Source organism: Megalobrama amblycephala, linkage group LG2 (assembly GCF_018812025.1).
Source record: "Megalobrama amblycephala isolate DHTTF-2021 linkage group LG2, ASM1881202v1, whole genome shotgun sequence".
Lineage (NCBI taxonomy): Eukaryota > Metazoa > Chordata > Actinopteri > Cypriniformes > Xenocyprididae > Megalobrama > Megalobrama amblycephala.
Genome location: NC_063045.1, coordinates 33,625,079 through 33,645,678, shown reverse-complemented (window position 1 = coordinate 33,645,678; position 20,600 = coordinate 33,625,079). Strand labels below are relative to the sequence as shown.

At 40.1% G+C, this 20,600-nt stretch overlaps 2 protein-coding genes across 5 annotated transcripts in view; one reads left to right on the top strand and one right to left on the bottom strand.

The window, feature by feature from the left end:
• Nucleotides 1–20,469, bottom strand: part of psd3l (pleckstrin and Sec7 domain containing 3, like) — a 124,454-nt gene extending 103,985 nt beyond the window's left edge. The window contains exon 1 of one of the 3 annotated variants that reach the window (XM_048171913.1): nt 19,789–20,469. In XM_048171913.1, coding sequence (XP_048027870.1) covers nt 19,789–20,304 — 516 coding nt within the window. In that variant the 5' untranslated portion in view covers nt 20,305–20,469. Of the gene's footprint in view, nt 1–16,037; nt 16,265–16,347; nt 16,501–19,788 lie in introns of those variants that run through there. The other 2 variants (XM_048171928.1, XM_048171920.1) reach the window with 2 other exon arrangements.
• The window catches only part of sh2d4a (SH2 domain containing 4A), a 63,312-nt gene that overhangs the window by 13,599 nt on the left and 29,113 nt on the right, over nt 1–20,600 (top strand). The window lies entirely within an intron of this gene.

The window sequence follows — 20,600 nt, the reverse complement described above, 5'->3', positions numbered from 1 at the left end:
TATTATTCATTTGCTGAACTGACACAAATAGATGAAAACAAAACCTGAACTGTATTGAACTGAATGACGACATGGTTTTCAGCAAAGCTGTTTTATAGCCGATTTGACTTTGTTTCATAATTGTGTCCCACTTTATATTACGTGGCTATAACTACTTACATTTAAATTAATCATTTGATACAATGCACTTATTGTGTACATACATACATGTAATTAATTTCTGTAGTTACATTTATAATTACACTGTTGACCCATCCCTTACACCTTAACCCACCCTTAAACCTACCCATACCACCAAACCTGTCCTAACTTTACCCGTATCTCACCTCAATAGCAGCAAAAGTGTTTTGCTATACAATATGAACACAATAAGTAAATTACTTATTTTTTGATGTACATTACTTATTTTTTGAAGTAGTAGTTAAGGCCACCTAATATTAAGTGGGACAGAATTTTGCAATATCAACACTGTTATTGAACTGAATTGAATCAACATTAAACTGACTCAAAGTGAATGATACTATTGCCTTCTGTAAAGCTGCTTATATGGATTCATTGAACATATGTGACCCTGGACCACAAAACCAGTCATAGATCGCACGGGTATATTTGTAGCAATAGCCAACAATACATTGTAATGGTCAAAATTATTGATTTTTCTTTTATGCCAAAAATGATTAGGATATTAAGTAAAGATTATGTTCCATGAAGATTTTTGTAAATTTCCTACTGTAAATATATCAAAAAATATATTTTTGTGAGTGGATATGCATTGCTAAGGACTTCATTTGAACAACTTTAAAGGCGATTTTCTCAATATTTAGATTTTTTTGCACCGTCAGATTCCAGATTTTCAAATAATTGTATCTTGGCCAAATATTATCCTATCCTAACAAACCATACATCAATGTAAAGCTTATTTATTCAGTAGAGATGCACCGATTGCAATTTTCTTGGCCGATTCCGATTTCCGATTTTTTGTTAGTGAGATCGGCCGATACCGATTTTTGCCGATTCCGATTTTTGCCGATTCCGATTTTCTTTCTAAGAACTATAATTGACAAAATATACAAACAAAAATCTACTTTTCTTTAATGCAAAGTTTTATTTTCATTAAAAAAAAACAAACAAGTAAAAGTCAGTAATAAAATATAAACAGCTCAAATAAATGCAACAGAATAAAGAGAGCTATGAAACTAAGTTTTTTGGGGTTAACTGGGTTTCTATTCAGGTAAGAAATACTACAGAAATTAAAGTAATCAAATGTAAAATGACACATTCAGTGTTATTTTACATTGGTTACATTAATTTCTGTAGTCTTTATTGTAAATATTAATACAGATCAATTCTTACCATTAAAGTTATAAAACGTATTCAGTCTTTTGTTCTTTGATTAACATGACAGACAGCAGCAGGAATATTGGACTGCTGTCCCTTTAAGAGTTTATGAATGGTGTTCAACGGACCCAATGCTGTTACACACAACATGGGTTCACTTTCTTAGCTATTTAACTGTGTTTATCTGTATAACGTTACTCGCCAAGATTGCCTGTGCCACTGGTTTTGACATACTTTTGTATGTATTTGACAGTTTAAGCGCATTATGCTACTCGACTTATAGTACTTATCAAGACAACAAAAACATTAAACAAATGTATTTCAAAAATAAAGGACTTGAGGAATGCTTAAGTTAGGCACCAAAATATAAAATGAGATTACTTTAAGACAAGATAGGGACAAACTGAGAAAAACCATGAAGATAAACCAATTCTGACAATTCAGGTTTTTCACAACAGTGAGCAGTCTGGGGTTTTGCCCTCAGGGTAAAACATGGTATTTAAGACACATAGACATCATGACAGCCTGTGATCTTCAGTCTTCTAACACAATAATTATTCTCAGAGAATAAAGGAACAACACGCTTTCTGGGCACGTTTAAGAGGTACAGCAGAACATGGTTCATGTTTACACTTCATTTAACATAGTATTTTACAGGAATTTACAATTTATATAAGTGTTGTGATCACCTACAGTATAATATCTCAGGCAAAACTTCAGCCTTTATCAAAGTAAGAGTTTTATCTGACATTATCAAACAAAATATAAAATAAAGCATATTGTTACGGTATGGTGGTGTAGAGATGAGGCAGATACGGATTTCCACAATAACATAGAGCTTTAATCAAACAAAGGCAAGGAAACACCAAACATAACCTTAACACAACAGAGAACGGACGAGGAGTGAAGGGAGTGAGTGCAATATATGGGAGTGCAGACAATAGAGTCCAGGTGCAGGTGATGAGTGCTGATGAGGAGCTGACGAGGGAAGTGAGTGCAGGTGTGGAGAACAGGAGGATCTTGGGAATTGAAGTCCAGGGAAACAAGGGTTCTGTGACATTACCCCCCCCTCCCGGTAGGCGCGTCCTCGCGCCGTAGATGAAACAACCGGGAGGGGGGCGGGCGCCCTGGAGACCTCAAGCTGGTGCAGGGGGAGGAGCAAACTGGAGTGGAGGTCTCCAGGGCAGGTTCAAAAGCCATGGCAGGTCAGGGGCTGAAGGCAGCCATGGCGGGTCAGGGGCTGAAGGCAGCCATGGCGGGTCAGGGGCTGAAGGCAGCCATGGCGGGTCAGGGGCTGAAGGCAGCCATGGCGGGTCAGGGGCTGAAGGCAGCCATGGCGGGTCAGGTGCAGCGGGCAGCCATGGCGGGTCAGGTGCAGCGGGCAGCCATGCAGCGGGCATACATGGCGGGTCAGGTGCAGCGGGCAGCCATGGCGGGTCAGGTGCAGCGGGCAGCCATGGCGGGTCAGGTGCAGCGGGCAGCCATGGCGGGTCAGGTGCAGCGGGCAGCCATGGTGGGTCAGGAGCCGAAGCCTTCGAGGCGTTGAGCCCAGGCGTCGCTGAAGGACTGGCGGGTGATGGCGGAACCGAAGGCTCCGCCGACCGAAGCGCAGCCGGGGCTCCAGAAGGCCGCAGTAGAACAAGGATGACAGACAACAAAGTGAACACCGGGGGGAGTGAGGAGGCCAACTGGAACTGAGGGACGGAGGGACGGAGCGGAGACGGAGGAGTGCAGTCCAGAGGGGAAGGCAGGCAGACGAGGGACCAAGGTGTGAGCGGAGGCAGGATGGAGACTGGTGAGACTAGTGGCCTGATGGACAACGGTGGAGCAGAGGGAGGTTGGAGCCGGGGTGACGGTAATCGCCCAGAGGTCCGAGGTGGAGATCTGGGCGAGGGGGCTAGAGGTGAAGGTTCAGTGTATACATAAATGGGAGGAGGCGGGAGAGGGAGGCAGGGAGGGAAAACAGTCTTTACAAAGTTCATAATGAAGGGCTCGGTGGCGGAGACTGGCGCTGCTTGCTCGGCGGCGAAGACTGGCGCTGCTTGCTCGGCGGCGGAGACTGGCGCTGCTTGCTCGGCGGCGGAGACTGGCGCGGCTTGCTCGGCGGCGGCTGGAGCGGCTTGCTCGGCGGAGACTGGAGCGGCTTGCTCGGCGGAGACTGGAGCGGCTTGCTCGGCGGAGACTGGAGCGGCTTGCTCGGCGGAGACTGGAGCGGCTAGCTCGGCGGAGACTGGAGCGGCTTGCTCGGCGGAGACTGGAGCGGCTTGCTCGGCGGAGACTGGAGCGGCTTGCTCGGCGGAGACTGGAGCGGCTTGCTCGGCGGAGACTGGAGCGGCTTGCTCGGCGGAGACTGGAACGGCTTGCTCGGCGGAGACTGGAGCGGCTTGCTCGGCGGAGACTGGAGCGGCTTGCTCGGCGGAGACTGGAGCGGCTTGCTCGGCGGAGACTGGAGCGCTTGGCTCGGCGGAGACTGGAGAGCTTGGCTCGGCGGAGACTGGAGAGCTTGGCTCGGCGGAGACTGGAGAACTTGGCTCGGCGGAGACTGGAGAACTTGGCTCGGCGGAGACTGGAGAACTTGGCTCGGCGGAGACTGGAGAACTTGGCTCGGCGGAGACTGGAGAACTTGGCTCTGTCCAAAAGTCTATAAGCCAGGCCACCTCACTTGGTGGCTCGCACAGGGTTGGAGCTGCAGGCTCGGAAAGGGCTGGAGCGGGCTCGTTCATCCCCTCAAATACAATTAAAATCCCCACAGGCACTGGAGCTGGCTCTGTGGGGACTGGAGCGGGCTCTGGAGAGACTGGAGCGGGCTCTGGAGAGACTGGAGCGGGCTCTGGAGAGACTGGAGCGGGCTCTGGAGAGACTGGAGCGGGCTCTGGAGAGACTGGAGCGGGCTCTGGAGAGACTGGAGCGGGCTCTGGAGAGACTGGAGCGGGCTCTGGAGATACTGGAGCGGCTTGCTTCCTCCTCCTCCGCTTACGGGACCCAGTTGAGGATTGTGGGTTCCGTGTGGGGCAGGCAGGGAGTTCGCTGGAGGGGTATGCGGAGGAAGCCGGAGGTTGACTGACTGGCCCGGCCAACCGTGTCTCTGGATGGACTAGAGACAGACACCCATCCTGAACCCAATCAACGATAAATTTGGAATCATTTAACCACAAAATGGAATTTATGGTTTCGCTTAAGGAGAAACGATAATCGGGTTCACTAAAACGGATGGTGTCATCATCTAGTCCATCCAGAAACAGGGAGATCAAAACTGCTTCAGGCCAGTCAGACACATAAGCGAGCTCAACGAACTCCTCCACATACCTCTCCAGCGAACGACCAACCTGCAGGAGCCCGATGAGGCGATCGCCGGCCGACAGATGGATGAGAGGCATAGGAGGAGCACGAGCCAGGAAGCCAGGGAAAGTCTCCATCTTTTTTTTTTTTGTGGAAAATCCGGTCGTCTTTGGTCCGTTCTTCTGTTACGGTATGGTGGTGTAGAGATGAGGCAGATACGGATTTCCACAATAACATAGAGCTTTAATCAAACAAAGGCAAGGAAACACCAAACATAACCTTAACACAACAGAGAACGGACGAGGAGTGAAGGGAGTGAGTGCAATATATGGGAGTGCAGACAATAGAGTCCAGGTGCAGGTGATGAGTGCTGATGAGGAGCTGACGAGGGAAGTGAGTGCAGGTGTGGAGAACAGGAGGATCTTGGGAATTGAAGTCCAGGGAAACAAGGGTTCTGTGACACATATGAGTTGACTATTACTTTATTATATGGTCAAATGTACATTTTAGGTCCAGAAACTGCTCACAATTTCTTTAACGTTTTTTAATAATCTATTAATAAACTAGTTCATTACAAATGATTATGTGGACTGGAGTATGGGGTTAGATCGGTGGTCGGCAACCCGCGGCTCTAAAGCCGCGTGCGGCTCTTTAGCGCTCCTCTAGTGGCTCCCTGGAGCTTTTTCAAAAATGTATGAAAATGGAAAAATATTTTTTGTTTTCATATGGTTTCTGTAGGAGGACAAACATGACACATTCTTAATGCTTTCCAATGCTGTAAAAATGTGTATAATATTAAATTTCAACATTTCTGTCAACGAAGATTTGCGTCATAGCCTGCGACACACGTTTCAGCGTGGCGCGAGGGTATGCATCGACGTCACTTTCCCACCGAAAGCACGCTCCCTCAGCTGGACTGAGTGGCAAAAGAACCTGCTGCGTGACTGGATTTAATAGGGGAAACTGAGAAAACGCGAGTAAAACAAACGATTACACTAAAGGTTGGAGTCGAAAGTGTTTCTTACAACTTGTCAAATAAACCTAATCCATGGATATTGACATACAGCCAGGAGTCGTGTTTCCTGACATTTATATGTATAATATTTTATATAACTACAATATAGGTAGGTTTAAATCCGCGTAATCACTTATATCAATGTTATATATATCATATTGTCATATTGTCCAGCCCTAAAATATATATAGTTTTATAGTATAGTTTTTGTCAGTGTTTATTTTAAAACACACAATTATGCAGAATATAAGATGGAAAAAATTTAATTGATGATTTGTCAACATAATATATAACAATACAATATATATGGAATGATTTTACCTCAAAATCCAACAATTTGACACAAAATGATAAATGCAAATCCATGTTTCTCTGCCTAGAGTCCAGCTGTTTCTGTGAATTGCACTGATCCATTTGCTTTTTTTCTGTAGCTTTCAGCAGTTTTTAAATATATACCTCGGGAATACCTCATTATGTATTTGTAGCCTACTTAGTCATTTTGATAGTAGGCTAATATAGTTAATATACACTTACAGCCTGTGTTGCCTTCATATAAGGGTTAGCCTATATAAGGCTTTTAATTTATTTGCGGCTCCAGACAGATTTGTTTTTTGTTTTTTTGGTCCAAAATGGCTCTTTGAACATTTTGGGTTGCCGACCCCTGGGTTAGATTCTCACCTAAAGTATTGCAGTCACAGATCAAAAAATAATAAGCGTGAATCAAAAATTTAAAAACACATGTAAAAATATATAACACAAACTTAAAAAAATAATACAAAATGATGGCAAAGAACGTGGTCATGGATCAAAATATAATAAGCGTGAATCGAAAAATTAAAAGCGCATTTAAAAAAATAACAAGCATGGATCAAAACTTTAAACACATTAAAAATTATATTGCACAAATCTTAAACTTGTCAAGTCAAGTCAAGTCACCTTTATTTATATAGCGCTTTTTACAATGCAGATTGTATCAAAGCAGCTTTACATTGATAACTGGTATATAATTTTGGCTGCACAGCAGCTCTTCAAGAATAGTGTCAATGCAGGCAGATCAAAGCACTGTTGAATAAATGTCAAGAATACTGTTGAATATCAAATGTCAAGTCAAATGTCAAGTGTCCCCAACTAAGCAAGCCAAAGGCGACAGCGGCAAGGAACCCAAACTCCAACAGGTGACATCAGGTGGCAAACAAGTGGCAAATAGGTGTTAAAATGGAGGAAAAAAAACCTTGGGAGAAACCAGGCTTAGTGTTTGTGTTGTGTTTATGTGTTCTTAAAAGTTGTTTTCCTTGCTTTTATTACTCTGTACTTTGTGCTCTCTTACATTTTCTGCTCATATTTTACTCTTTTGTATGATTGTGCTCTTTTTCTCTTTGCTCTTCTTTCCATGTTCTGCTCTTGCATTTCCAAATGTTGCAATTCGAGTTTTATGTAAATTAGGCCGGGCTTAAGTGTCAACCATTGGTCCACTAGTTCTAGATTGACAGCTCCTCCTCTAACCAATCAATCGAAGAGAGGGCGATGACATCACTTCATGGCGACCCATGGCTACTGATGCTCACACTCATACCGGGGAAGATAACTGTCACAGTTTAGAGATTTGTGCAATATAATTTTTAATGTGTTTAAGGTTTTGATTCATGCTTGTTTTTTTAAATGCGCTTTTAATTTTTCGATTCACGCTTATTACATTTTGATCCGTGACCACTTTCTTTGCCATTCTGATAATTTTGCATTTTTTTTTTTTTTGTGTGTGTTATATATTTTTACATGTTTTTAAATGTTTGATTCACACTTATTATTTTTTGATCCGTGACCGCAATACTATTGGCGGGAATCTAACCCCATTGTGGAGTGACAAATGATTTTTTTTTCAAATACAAATATTCTATGTAGTGTCTAAATTAATATGAGCTCATGAAAACTGCATGGTTAAAAATTGAAAAAGAATGACAAAAACGTTCTATAGATGGAATATAGCATTCCGCACACCTTTAAATAACAAATGAATTTAATGTAAAACTAGCCACAGTTTTATTATTAGCAATACTTAAAGATGCAGTAAGTAACAAAGATTCCCTAATAGAAATGAGCTGTACTTGTGTTTGTTTATATCATTGTGACTGCCATGTTGAGATCTCATGAATGGCCCAATACTTTTCACTTTATCCTATTTTTAGGTGGAATAAATCATTTATGGGTAACAATGTGCCTGTGAAAAGAGTATTTCTGCAAGGGCATCTTTTGTATCTGCATGACACTGGATCCACAGAGTTATCTAAATCCTAGACCACTGTCATAACAGCCAGAGAAAATAACTAAACAACTGAGGGCACTTTTAATATCAGAAGTGCAGAAATGTTCAGTTGCTACTGTGGGAAAGGCCCCTAAAGTGTACTAAAGCGTGTCATTACCGCCAAACATTGCCAAACCTGCTGTCAAAATGAGGAAGCACCTTGTGAGGGAATTTTGGTTTTAAACAGAGTGCACTCAATCATGTAGGTTGTGGGTGGTTTCTCAAAGGGAAAATACAACAAACCTCTTGAGTCACCTCAAGCACAGTGGGCTACAAGAGCGGTGTCCAGCAAATAGTCTGCAAGTATGGTTAAATCTCACAGTCCTACCAAACCAGGACTAAAGTAGCCAGTTAAACTGGCCCTTCGGTTAGAACAGTGTTTCTCAACCAGTGTTTTTCTGATGCAAGACATTTACTTTGAGTGCAGTTTAAGTCAAGAGTTCCAGAGAAAATGCTGATTCAGTATCTGCTGTCAGATGAGATGTTTTCAGGCTATATGTCAGTGTCATTATTCGAACATTATTTTCCTAATTTGTTACGAAATAAAATCTTTGGAAAGTCCTTTCCTCTTTCCTGTCTGACATGCTTATGCAGAGTTAAGCTGTCTATCACTTCACTATACAAAGAGCAAATGAAATTATAAGCATGCATTGTCAATTAGTAAGTCAAGCAATTACCAAAAAGTAGGCCTATCAATGAATTACGCAACTGGTACGTTGTGTGTTACTGTAGCTGGGAAGGATTTGCATGCAGGTACGATGTTCATTCTATTCATCAGGAGCAGTTTCCATGTTTCATTAACAGTTCATGTTAGTATTTGTATTTACCATGGAAACTATAACCAAATTTTAACCCAATACCACTTTATTTCCGCTTTGTGTTATTCTCTATATTTTTGATGACTGTTGTGGCTCATACCAACAAAAACTAGAGGTTGACCAATTGATCGTATCCATACACATCCATACCGATAGTTTTTCTGGGTTGCGTCCATTGCTGGAACGCCTGAGAAGGGTCCGCTGTCATCATACAGTACACGAGCAGCCTCTATAGGCAAAAAAAAACTATCACTGATGCCTCGTGGAGTTTGTTTTGACACGTGGGACTTTGCACTGCACGGAGCGGGAAACTTTTAGATACAGCTCTTAAACAGACAACGAAATGCTACATGCGTCCATATTATTATAAAGTCATTCATTTGTTGACTAGATGCTGCATTAGTGGAGAACAGCAGTATGTTTGCCATCAAGGCTGAGAAGATGCTAACATTAGTAGTTCTTCAAGCAGTTAAAACAATGTGACAAAAACACACGCAAACCCGACCAAAATCTTTAATGTCACGACTGTTACAATCTATTTGCATTAAGTTTATATCCAGCTGATCGCTTTTATGCATTTGTTATGCAGCGAAGTTGCATACAGTGACGTGAAAAGGCAAATTGATATGTTCTGGCAACCGAGATAAACATTAACAAATCAGAAACGCAGCCAATTTCAGTTCTTTTTTTTTATCGTCACTGTAATACTGTTATTTTGATTAGATAATCATCATGTGTTCTAAAATAGAGGCAAATAAAACATTAAACAACAGTATACATACAATATACAAATGTATCTAATTTCAATGTTATGGCCTTTTGGGTAGATTTTCAAAGATAGCCAATACAATAAGACAATAATCAATAATATCATAATATCATCGTTCATTTGTAACATTAACTAAAGGTTAATAAAAGTATTGTTTATTTCAATTCAACATTTACTAATACATTTTGACATTTTAAAGTTGTATCTGTATCCGTTTGTTTTCATTCAGTATCCATTTTTTAAAACTATCAGATGATAAAGCAGTAATATTGTTACACATGCTGTTCACATTCACTGAAGACAACCTACTGTGCTTACGTGTATACTTGCCAAGACGGGCATTTTAACATTTTTTATTGTGTATGTATCTGAACATTTATGTGTAATAAGTCGTGAAAAATAACTCAATCTGATATTTGTTGCGAGCATTTGTTTGAGAGGTGGCTGTGTCCTGTGTGTGCGTGCATTGGCTGAGAGCACACTGACTGAAGACTGTCTCTTGAGAGCGTGTGAGTAGTTTATGCTTTAAAATGGCTTGTATTTTTGAATTGGCATGAGTTACAATGGTGTGCAAGTGCCGATTCCGTCAACTGTCTGAAACACGTGCTAAAGTCTTGTATTGCAGCGTACAGCTCGCTTGCAGAGCAAACTCAATGTGGAAACTATGGATGTGAAACCATTTGCGCATTGTGAGAGAGAGGGTGACTCGGTACTGCTGAATCACTCAAACTGCTTGTGAAACTACATCTTACAGAAAGTTAATAATTGATCTGCTCTGATAATCTGTTTGGATTCAATATGCTATAGTGCATAAATGTATTCACGGGAATTCACGGGAATTTCCCGCTTAATAATCGCAAAACCTGTGGGAATGTGTAGAATTATGCGCAATACCCACAATCCTGCAGCGTATTCAGGTCCTGATTATACTGAGATGTTTTACAACTTCAGTGTAGTGGATTGTGATTTAACTTCAGCAACGTCTGCTGCTGCTGCCTTACATTTGAAAGACAACTGATGCGTGATCACTGAAGCAGCTCCAGTTAGCGAGTGTCTTCAGTGTGAGAGGGCAAAACTTTCTGTGCATTCAGCTTTCCGCGCTGATTGGCCGGACTCGCGACTTCCAACAAATCAGATGGGCGGTGGGCGGAGCTTGCTCTAGGCCACAGAGTGGTGCGTTCGACAGAGGTGACTGCATCAGAGCCAAATATCTCCTTTCAAAATTTAATTATTTTATCGGCAAATCGGTTTTGAAAATGACCGATACCGATAACAATAAAAACGCTTTATATCGGTGCCGATAATCAGCCAGGCCGATAATCGGTCAACCCCTACCGACCATCCACGTGATGTAAAATAAAACTTGATTCATCAGACCAGGCCTCCTTCTTCCATTGCTAAGTGGTCCAGTTCTGATGCTGTGCTGTGCTGATGCCCACTGTTGGCGCTTTCGGCGGTGGACATTGGTCAGCATGGGCACCCTGACTGGTCTGCGGCTATGCAGCCCCATACGCAACAAACTGCGATGCACTGTGTATTCTGACACCTTTCTATCAGAACCAGCATTAACTTCGTGAGCAATTTGAGCTACAGCAGCTCGTCTGTTGGATAGGACCACACGGGCCAGCCTTCGCTCCCCACGTTCAATGAGCCTTGGCCGCCCATGACCCTGTCGGCGGTTCACCACTGTTCCTTCCTTGGACCACTTTTGATAGATACTGACCACAGCAGACCGGGAACACCCCACAAGAGCTGCAGTTTTGGATATGCTCTGACCCAGTCGTCTAACCATCACAATCTGGCTCTTGTCAAACTCACTCAAATCCTTACGTTTGCCCATTTTCCCTCTTCTAACACATCAACTTTGAGGACAAAATGTTCACTTGCTACCTAATATATCCCACCCACTAACAGGTGCCGTGATGAAGAGCTAATCAGTGTTATTCACTTCACCTGTCAGTGGTCATAATGTTATGCCTGATCGGTGTATGAATTGATCAGTTACATATCTCCATTTAAAAACACTTGACACCATGTGAGATTCTTCAAAATGACTAGAGCTGTATTTAGATGAATGTTTAGGAGATAATGATCCTTCAGTTTCAGGGTTTTTTATGAATGAATGTTGTGACAGCAAAGTCAGCCCCATTAAATGGGATTCTAATGCCTGGCCTTAATATTGCAGATGACAGACAAAAAGTACTCCTTTAAAAAGCAATCAGTCAACGAAAATGCTTAAAGTAAAAATGCTCCACAGTAAGGAAAAATACTGGAAACATTTACTAAGAAAAAGGTGGAAACATCTGCTGAGTAAATCAAGCCACTGCCAAAGATTCAGCCCAGGACAACCGCAGCACTGATGAATTTATATGCTCATATAACTGCATGAAAAATAAAAAGCCATATATAAAAACAACCAAAGAGCTGAGACTGATATCAAAGCCAGTCAGCTGTTAACAACGACATGGATCATTATTTGGCTGTAGGGTGATGGTATTTTCTTAGCGGTTGAAGGGTCAGTAACCCAAAGGTCAAATGTTTGAATCCTGATTCAGGCTGATTCATAAACTTGAGAACAGGACTGCACAATTAAGGCCAGGGTATTGTTTTCTGCATTCCACTCTAGGGCTGCACAATATATTGAAATTAATAATAAAATAATTGAGCATTTCATTTATTTGAAATTTAAATATATATATATATTTTTTTTTACTTTTACACCGCTCAAAGGCTGTTTTGTTAATCGTTTTTCTATTGTCTTGAATGAGTGTCAAGGCTCTAGACTGCACCTAAATGAGTTGCATCTGCGACCAAAAATATTAATTTGCGAGTGATATTTTTGCTGAGATCACCACTAGTGATACATTTACTTGTTATTAGGGGTGGGAAGGAAAAAAATAAATAAATCGATGCATCTCTCAAACGATTCTGGATTGATTCTGAGAATTTCAGAATTGATGCAGAATTTAGTTTTTAACCGCAGATGGGCGATAACGCTGCGTGTGTTTTAGAAACACTCATATTCTGATTGCTTACAATTCCTCACACACACCACTTGAACCTTCCATAAAATAATCTTTCATTAATTTTGGAATGGTTGAAGCGAATTACAAGGACATACGCGGGCTTCTTTGCAAAGGATATGCGCTGTGAGAAACCCGCGCTTTGCTTGATGTTACGCTTACAGTGTGCAATTTCGCCCGCCTGTATTTTCCTTACAAATGCTCTAAGAAGGCATCATTTATGTCGTTTGGAATTCAGTTGGCTTAAATATTGAAAATATGAAACTCGCTGAAAGAAGACTGCTTTCAATTTCAAATGGTCATGTGCGCTTTGTGAAAAGTGCTCGTGTATGCATCTGTGTGCGACTCTGTTTAAGTGGCTAAATGTACTTGCATCTCAAAATGGTTTCATGATGCAAAATTAATGTAAACACAGTCAGTTATGTCTTAAAAGATTAAACAGACAGGACAAACCACATCTTATATTTCAAAAGAGATCTGTGCATTAGTGTGAATGCAGCTTATCTCCCGCTGTCTATGATGTCATCAGTAATAATCAATCAACAGTAGAGCTGAGAAAGAGAAAAATCACTCAAAGCTCTTGAATGGATAACGTTCAGATACTCTTAAACAGGCTACTGAAAGCACTCTGTTTAATGTTTGTAATTTTCTTTATAATATGTTTTTTTTTATATCTTTATTATTTACTTGTTTTGTGTTTTGAAGCTATATTAGTTTATATATTTACATTTTTTAGCATACTAGAGTTGTCAAAAGTACCAACTTCGGTACCAAGTCGGTACTGAAATTTTAAAAACGTAAACACCTCTGATTGGCCATTGTGTTAACATGCTCACCGGATATGTCTGTGATTGGCTACAATGATCAACGCACGGGAGCATTTGAAATCACACGGAAGTGTTTGAATTTGAAAGCATTTTGAAAGCGGGAGAGTTTGAAAGCAGGCGTAGATAGACACCTGCTTTCAAACGCTCCAATGTGTATCTGTGCAATTGTATCTGTGCAACTGACGTCATTGATGACTATTTACAACATGTTTTTGAAGCATTGAACATTGAAGCTAATCACAGACATATCAGATGAGCACGTCAACACAATGGCCAATCAGAGGTGTTTACGAATCCGCTCAACAGCATTTAAAGCGTTTAAATTTCAGTATAGACTTGGTACCAAAGTCGGTAATTTTGACACCTCTATAGTTTACAATTGTTTTAATTTCATTTTTTAATTTGTAATTATTATTTAAGAAGTACTTATAATTACATATGTAATTAAAAATAATATTTTAAGATCTTCAAGTTGGTTAACTAATTAATTAAAAAGGGAAAACAAAGTAGATCAAGAATCATTTTAATCGGATGGTGCCTTACGATTCTCACCTCTAAATGTTATGATTTTAAAATTTGCATGCTGTTTTAAGTGTTTTTTGATGAGTAGCCTATCACATCTTTTACTGTGTTGACTTAATAAAATGAGAATGTGCACCAAAGTTGTACTGAAAAAATCTAAAGTTTCATCTGTTTGTGCTTTGTTACTTTTAATATCACTTTTAATATATTTGTTTACTTTTAAACAAAGTCCCAGCTTTCAAATTATGTCAATTTCATCACGAAACACAAACAATAAATATTGTTTTGCCGCTCTTTAATTTAGCGTGACAGACGTATCAGTTCAAGCAGCATGTGAACCGATCATTTCTTGATCTTTACTACTACTTATAGCACAAAATAAACATCAATAAACATCAGAAGGTATGCTGAAAGAAACAGTACAACTTACTGAAATCTACAGTATAATGTCTCATGCAATCGCTCAAAGAGTTTCAACCACAGAAAGATATCAGTAAAACAGCTTTAGAACAGTGACTTAAGGACACATTTACCACAGAAAAGCATTCAGTGACCATAAACTAACAATGGCTGAATATAGTCGTAGTTTTTGTTATTTTTGGACCAAAATGTATTTTCGATGCTTCAAAAACTTCTAACTAACCCACTGATGTCACATGGACTACTTTGATGATGTTTTTATTACCTTTCTGGACATGGACAGTCTACCGTACATGCACTTTCAATGGAGGGACAGAAAGCTCTCGGACTAAATCTAAAATATCTTAAACTGTGTTCCAAAGATGAATGGAGGTCTTACGGGTTTGGAACAACATGAGGGTGAGTCATTAATGACATAATTTTCATTTTTGGGTGAACTAACCCTTTAACTGATTTTTTGATTGACGTTTAAAACGGCACATAAATAATTCAGGAATAGTTCTGTTTGTTTTGAAAGTGTAGCCGCATAAAGAATATAACACGCAGTTGCTTACCTCAACAGTATTTTCAAGTCATCCAAATTACTAAATGCAATTACAATATCAAGGGGGAAAAAACAGCAATTATGATTTTTGTCATAATCATGCACTCGCACCAAAGAGTTATTGAGTTTGTCTATCACCACTGTGTCCTGAACAAGACATTAAACGTCAGGTTACTCCATAGAGTCTGTCCTCTTATTAGGATACTGCCAGTTGCTTGAGAAAACATCTGCAAAATGACCAATGCAAACTGGCATGTAACCAAAGACCATGATGCAATACACGCAAAAGAAAATTTCTGTACAAACCCTCGATTTCTCTGAAACAGCAAATGCTTGCCTAATATCTTAGTAACAGTACTGTGGCAGAACTTCATTAATAACATATTTAAACATGATTTTTTAAACACTATTGATGGAAGACAAAATCAACACAGTTTGCAACATTAAGTACATTTACATACACAATATGCTGATTACTATCAAAAACATGTAACATGTTTGTAAATGATCAATGAACATGACAAAGTGACAGTGCATCACTAACCCAATTGGGCACCTTTCAGTTAAAAAACAGCATGTGCAAATAACAACTGCAATACAATGACATGTTTTGTAAGATCAAAATGCAAAAACAAAATCCACATTTTCCAAGACAAAAATAAGTGTTTCTTCCCTTTCATGATCTCGGTGGCGTGGTGTAGCTTAATGGTTAATGATGGGATGGTAAATAAAAGGTTGCTGCTTCAAATCTCAAAAGATTCCATCCACAAACTATAACCACTGTGCCAAAACACTAAACCTCAGCACTGAAGCTGTAACAACACATGACAGTACTGTAGCTTTGGAAGCAAAACCTACATGACCAAATATCAATGAATCACACTGCTGATTGGCTGGTCTGATCAAACATCAGCAGACAATGAACACAAAGGCTGAACAGTGATGTTTGTATTGAGGGTCTATGGTAACTCTCACCCAGCACTGATAATTCAACTCTGCTGGTTTCATTAACACTATTATTATTATTACACTAGTATTTACACTGTAATAACATGCATTAAGGTCAAATGCAGAGCATCATCACATGGATATCAAATCATCGTTCATCTCGCCAGCCAGCAAACAACAACAAAGCTCCGTCCTTAATGAAGACGATAAAACAGAATATAGTGCAGAATCTCACCGTGGTCCTTCTCTTCTTCCTCCTCCTCATAATCACTATTTGATTCACATTTATTTTTCACTCATTCATGTCCTTTGCTAAAGTCTGTTAGCTTCACTATTAGATGTGAACGAGCAGCTGCAGCTACACATATAAACAGTAAACATGTTTAAAGTGTGTTTTCTGTCAAACACATAACAATCGCGTACAGATTGAAACTGAATGTGTGACACAAACAGAAAATATTGCAGAAGTGAAAGCGCGTGAATCGAGTTATCGGGAAATCGTGCAAAACACTGAATGAAACAGCAAAACAAAGAACGAAACTCACCGACAGAATGATTTACATTCACCAACAGTCATTTAAAGCTGGATGTTGAGCATCTCTGTGATTTACTTCAGCTCAATATAAGCGCAGCGGTGTGTGTATGAGTGTGTGTCTTGTTGTTTCGCGTCCCCTCAGTCTGGCGTCAGTTGGTACAGTCCTGTGTGAGTGAGTGTGCGCGCACTCAGACGTCATCGTGCATGACACTGTTTTAAAGGCAGGGTAGGTAAGAAATTTTGTTCCAAATTTGTTTAAACTTTCTATATATATACATGCATAATTAAAATGTAAGAACTCTGGTAAAAAGAGTATAAAAATCGAGTGACTCTAGACCGTTTAATCTGTATTAAACACAGCTCATTATTTCCATCCGGGACGAAACATAGGATTGGCTTAGGCGGCTGTCACTCTCTCGCAACCATGGCAACCACCCTTTTGCCACACATGACCTGCCCACTTGCGCGCGCACGTTTGATTTGGGGAATCCAAGAGGCACGGATCCTAGGAATACCAAAACAATGGCAGAGAAACAGCAAGCTAAATTCACAGTATCGGCCTATGCAGTTAGTGAAGGCAAACCAGGCAAAAAAAGGAAGACAGTAACAGTACAAGAAAAGGCAATGAACAAAAAGTCTTTGGATAAACAAAGAAATAAAACGCGAGTTAATATCGGCGTGGCTTTCCAGCGATGGCGAGAACTGAGGGAACTCAAGGGGCTGAAAAGTGACTCCTTGATGGCTTTATTTCTGCTGGACAGGTAAATCTTTCTTTTTGTATTTTGATCATACATATTTTTTTGTTTATTTTTCATGAAGCATGTGTCATTAGCACACGTAGCTGCGTAATATAGCTAACATAACATTACTTAGCGAGCCGTAGTAGAGACGATAAATAATGATAGCTATAGTGTTGAATTGTGCATAATTTTACCCTCTGTCTAAGTCTTTTACCATGTTCACCTGCAAGTTTACCTGCACGTTTTTTTCGCCTTTGTTTTGTTTTTATATTCTCTACCTATGTTTACTGATGTCTTTATCTTGTATCTGTGTGTGTCGTACACACTTTGTTGTATGTGTGTGTTATTATTTTGTGTCTGCAATGCAGTTGTGAGTTGATATTTGAGTGTATGTTACTCTGTTGATCTGTAGAACAACGTATATGTTATGAATCTTACACGAAATTCATCTTCATCACAGTGTAAATGATGGTAATGGAAAAACGTGTATCATGCAACCTGTTTTTAGCTTTGCCTTATAGATAACTAGCTCGTTAGCGAATCAAAAAATATATATTTTAAACTTTACCAATATCAATATGCTAGCTTGATAGTGAGTACTAAAATACATCTTGTTTGTTTATCTTCATAATTTTAAAGTTATTTTTATTACATGTGATTCTGACATGATGTCACTACATGCACTGTGCTCCTTCCTCTCCGCTCGTCTCAGGTAAATAATGCGTCTTCCAGCTCAGTGGTCGGAGTCACACGTTCATGCGTTTTGGGGGCGTGGCTTTGGAAGGAGCCCAGAAGGGAGGGGGTGGAGTGAATGGAAATAATGAGCTGTCTTTAAAACAGTCGTGAGAGGTCTACAGACACTCGATTTTTATACTTTCTTTTTCAGAGTACTTACATTTTAATTATGTATTGATATATAAATAAAGTTTAAACAAATTTTGAAAAAAAGTTTTTTATACATTTTTTTGCCTACCCTGCCTTTAAATCCAGATGTTAAATCTGCGAGGACATCCGGGCCTTTTCTTTGATAGCAACTGTTTTGTGGTGTGGCCAATATGATAATATAATATTAGGCTATATGTTTGATATGGCTGTTAGCCTATATACATTTTAAACAATTTAAAAAATGTAAAACTATGACAAATAATGAAATACATACAGGCCTACTCAAAGTTAAGGCTGTGCTGATGCATTTTATTTACACATTTCATTTATCTCTCTTTCTCTACTTTTCACTTCTGTTCTAGCTTGTATCCTAATATAGCTACACATCAGCCTGTCCTGCAAATACACTGTTCGTTCCTATTAATAAATTGCTTGCAATGATCCACTTTTGATTCCCAGAGGCACACATGCAATTACATGAATACTTTAAATCAACCTGTAAAGTTTGCCTCCAAACTCAGTCAAACACACGTGAACCAGTTAATCATGACCTTCAGGATTATAGAAACCAGGCAGGGGTCTGCCGCTTAAGATAAAAGTGCATACTTAATGATCAGTATCTGATTGACCACCAGGTCTTTGTTTACCTCTAGATTTTTCCACTATGGTCATTTATTTCTATTTTGATGTATGTGTATTGCTTCGTTTTATTGTGATGTTTGCGTTGATTTATAAGAACGCTTCCAAGCACAAACACATTAAATCATACACACACACACACACACACACACACACACACACACACACACAAAAACTCTTTGGCTGAAAGAGATTCAATCATCTCCACAAGATGAAAACATGTTATCCCAACTCAAGTACATCATGTAGGATGAACACGATTGAATCAAGTATCCAACTTGAACACTTGTTAGCAGGTCCTCAACCTAAACACATACTCAACACTTCACCACGGTAAAGTCCCAGAAACACTAAAATAACAGAAACTCGTTTAAATTCCAAAATAATAGATTAACTATGCATAAAATAAATAACTTTACTTCAACACTTACTCTCACTATTCAGCCCCATGTGAAGCATGATGGGAAGTAGAAATCCAGTTTTCTATTTTTGATTGAGCAACTTGACTGAAACTGAAGATTTTGGGGAGATTTCATTATTGTGAATATTATTTTATCAGCCGTATTTTAAGGAAGTAAAACTCTAAAGGGAGAATACAGTGGCCCAAAAGTATGTGGAACCTATATCACACTTGATGTCATAACATTAGAAAATGAAGGCAAGTTTACACGTGTCCTATCAAAGTGATCACACGAGTTCAAAATGCACAATCAGACATTTTGTTTAAAATGCAGCTTTACAATAAATGACACTTGCTTTGATATTTTCTCCATACAGTTACAATCACTCATTTTAAGTATGGACTAAATGTCCAAATACGTTTTAGGGCCATTGTACAATTCTCCAACTAAAAAAGTAAAAGAGGAAGTTGAAAATTGGTTCTAGTCCATTTAATGTGAGGTATGGCAAAGATGGGATTCAGATATCAGCTGTAATCAGCCCATCTGGGTGGAGAGACAAACAATACTCAAAAATGCTCAAGTCCCAAAGAGGCGCTCTTCAAATCAGTCTAAAACAGTACTGAGCAGACTAGACCAATCTGTGATGTCAGTCTGAAGACATGCAAATCAATCACTCAAAATCAGTTAGTAAATAAACTATAATACAGCTTATACCTCAGATATACATAAATATACAGTGCACTAAACTACAGACAGAGAAGCAGCATTAGTGAAAAGCACATATACCTTTGCAGGAAATCTGGCCGAAGGCATCATGGTGATCTGTCTTGCAATAGACTGTGTTTCTGCCGTCACTGGTGAAGTCTTATCAGGATGTGATGTCATATCAGCAGACTCCATGGCAGGTGTCTCCCTGGAGGAGCTCTGTTGCAGTACAGGTGTGTATCTGTCTCCATACAGCTTTGAGGTGCGCTCAATGACAGCGGACAGAAAGGACGTCCTTTCGGGTCTACTGCTCCCTTTTGCTCTGTTCTGAGCACCAGCTTCCTCTTTCTGTTTGGCACTGTGCACCCAGCTGGTGTGTGGCTGCCGTGGTTTGCTTGGGTTTATGACTGGAATCGCAGGAGCTGGTGGAAGAACAAGAGGCTTGGGGCTCAGTTTAGGTTTGATCCCTGGAGTCCTGACGGTGTCCAATCCTGCTCCTGGATGGAGGAAGCTCACTCTGGCAGCTGAAGTGAGCTGGGGGTACACCGGTGAGAGTGAAGAATTTCCTTCTGAAGCAGAAAGACTCATCTGGCTCATGATTTCAGAATTCCCTTAGCGTAAAATCCAATTAGGGAATTCTGTGTCCCATCTAGTGTTGACTGTGACAGCTGTCCTATTTTTAATTCTCAGTGAAGATCTCCAATCTGTAGTTTCTTCTTGAGAAGCACAGTAATCCAATACTATGGTGCTACAAGTGTCAATACAATTACTCTTAATATTTTAATATTTTGAAACACCTCCTTGAACAGACGGGTCTTGGTGACCCCTGGCAGAGGCTCTCTGGTTCTCCAGATGGTAAAACAGAGGGTCCTCTTTCCGTGGGCTGGTAAGAG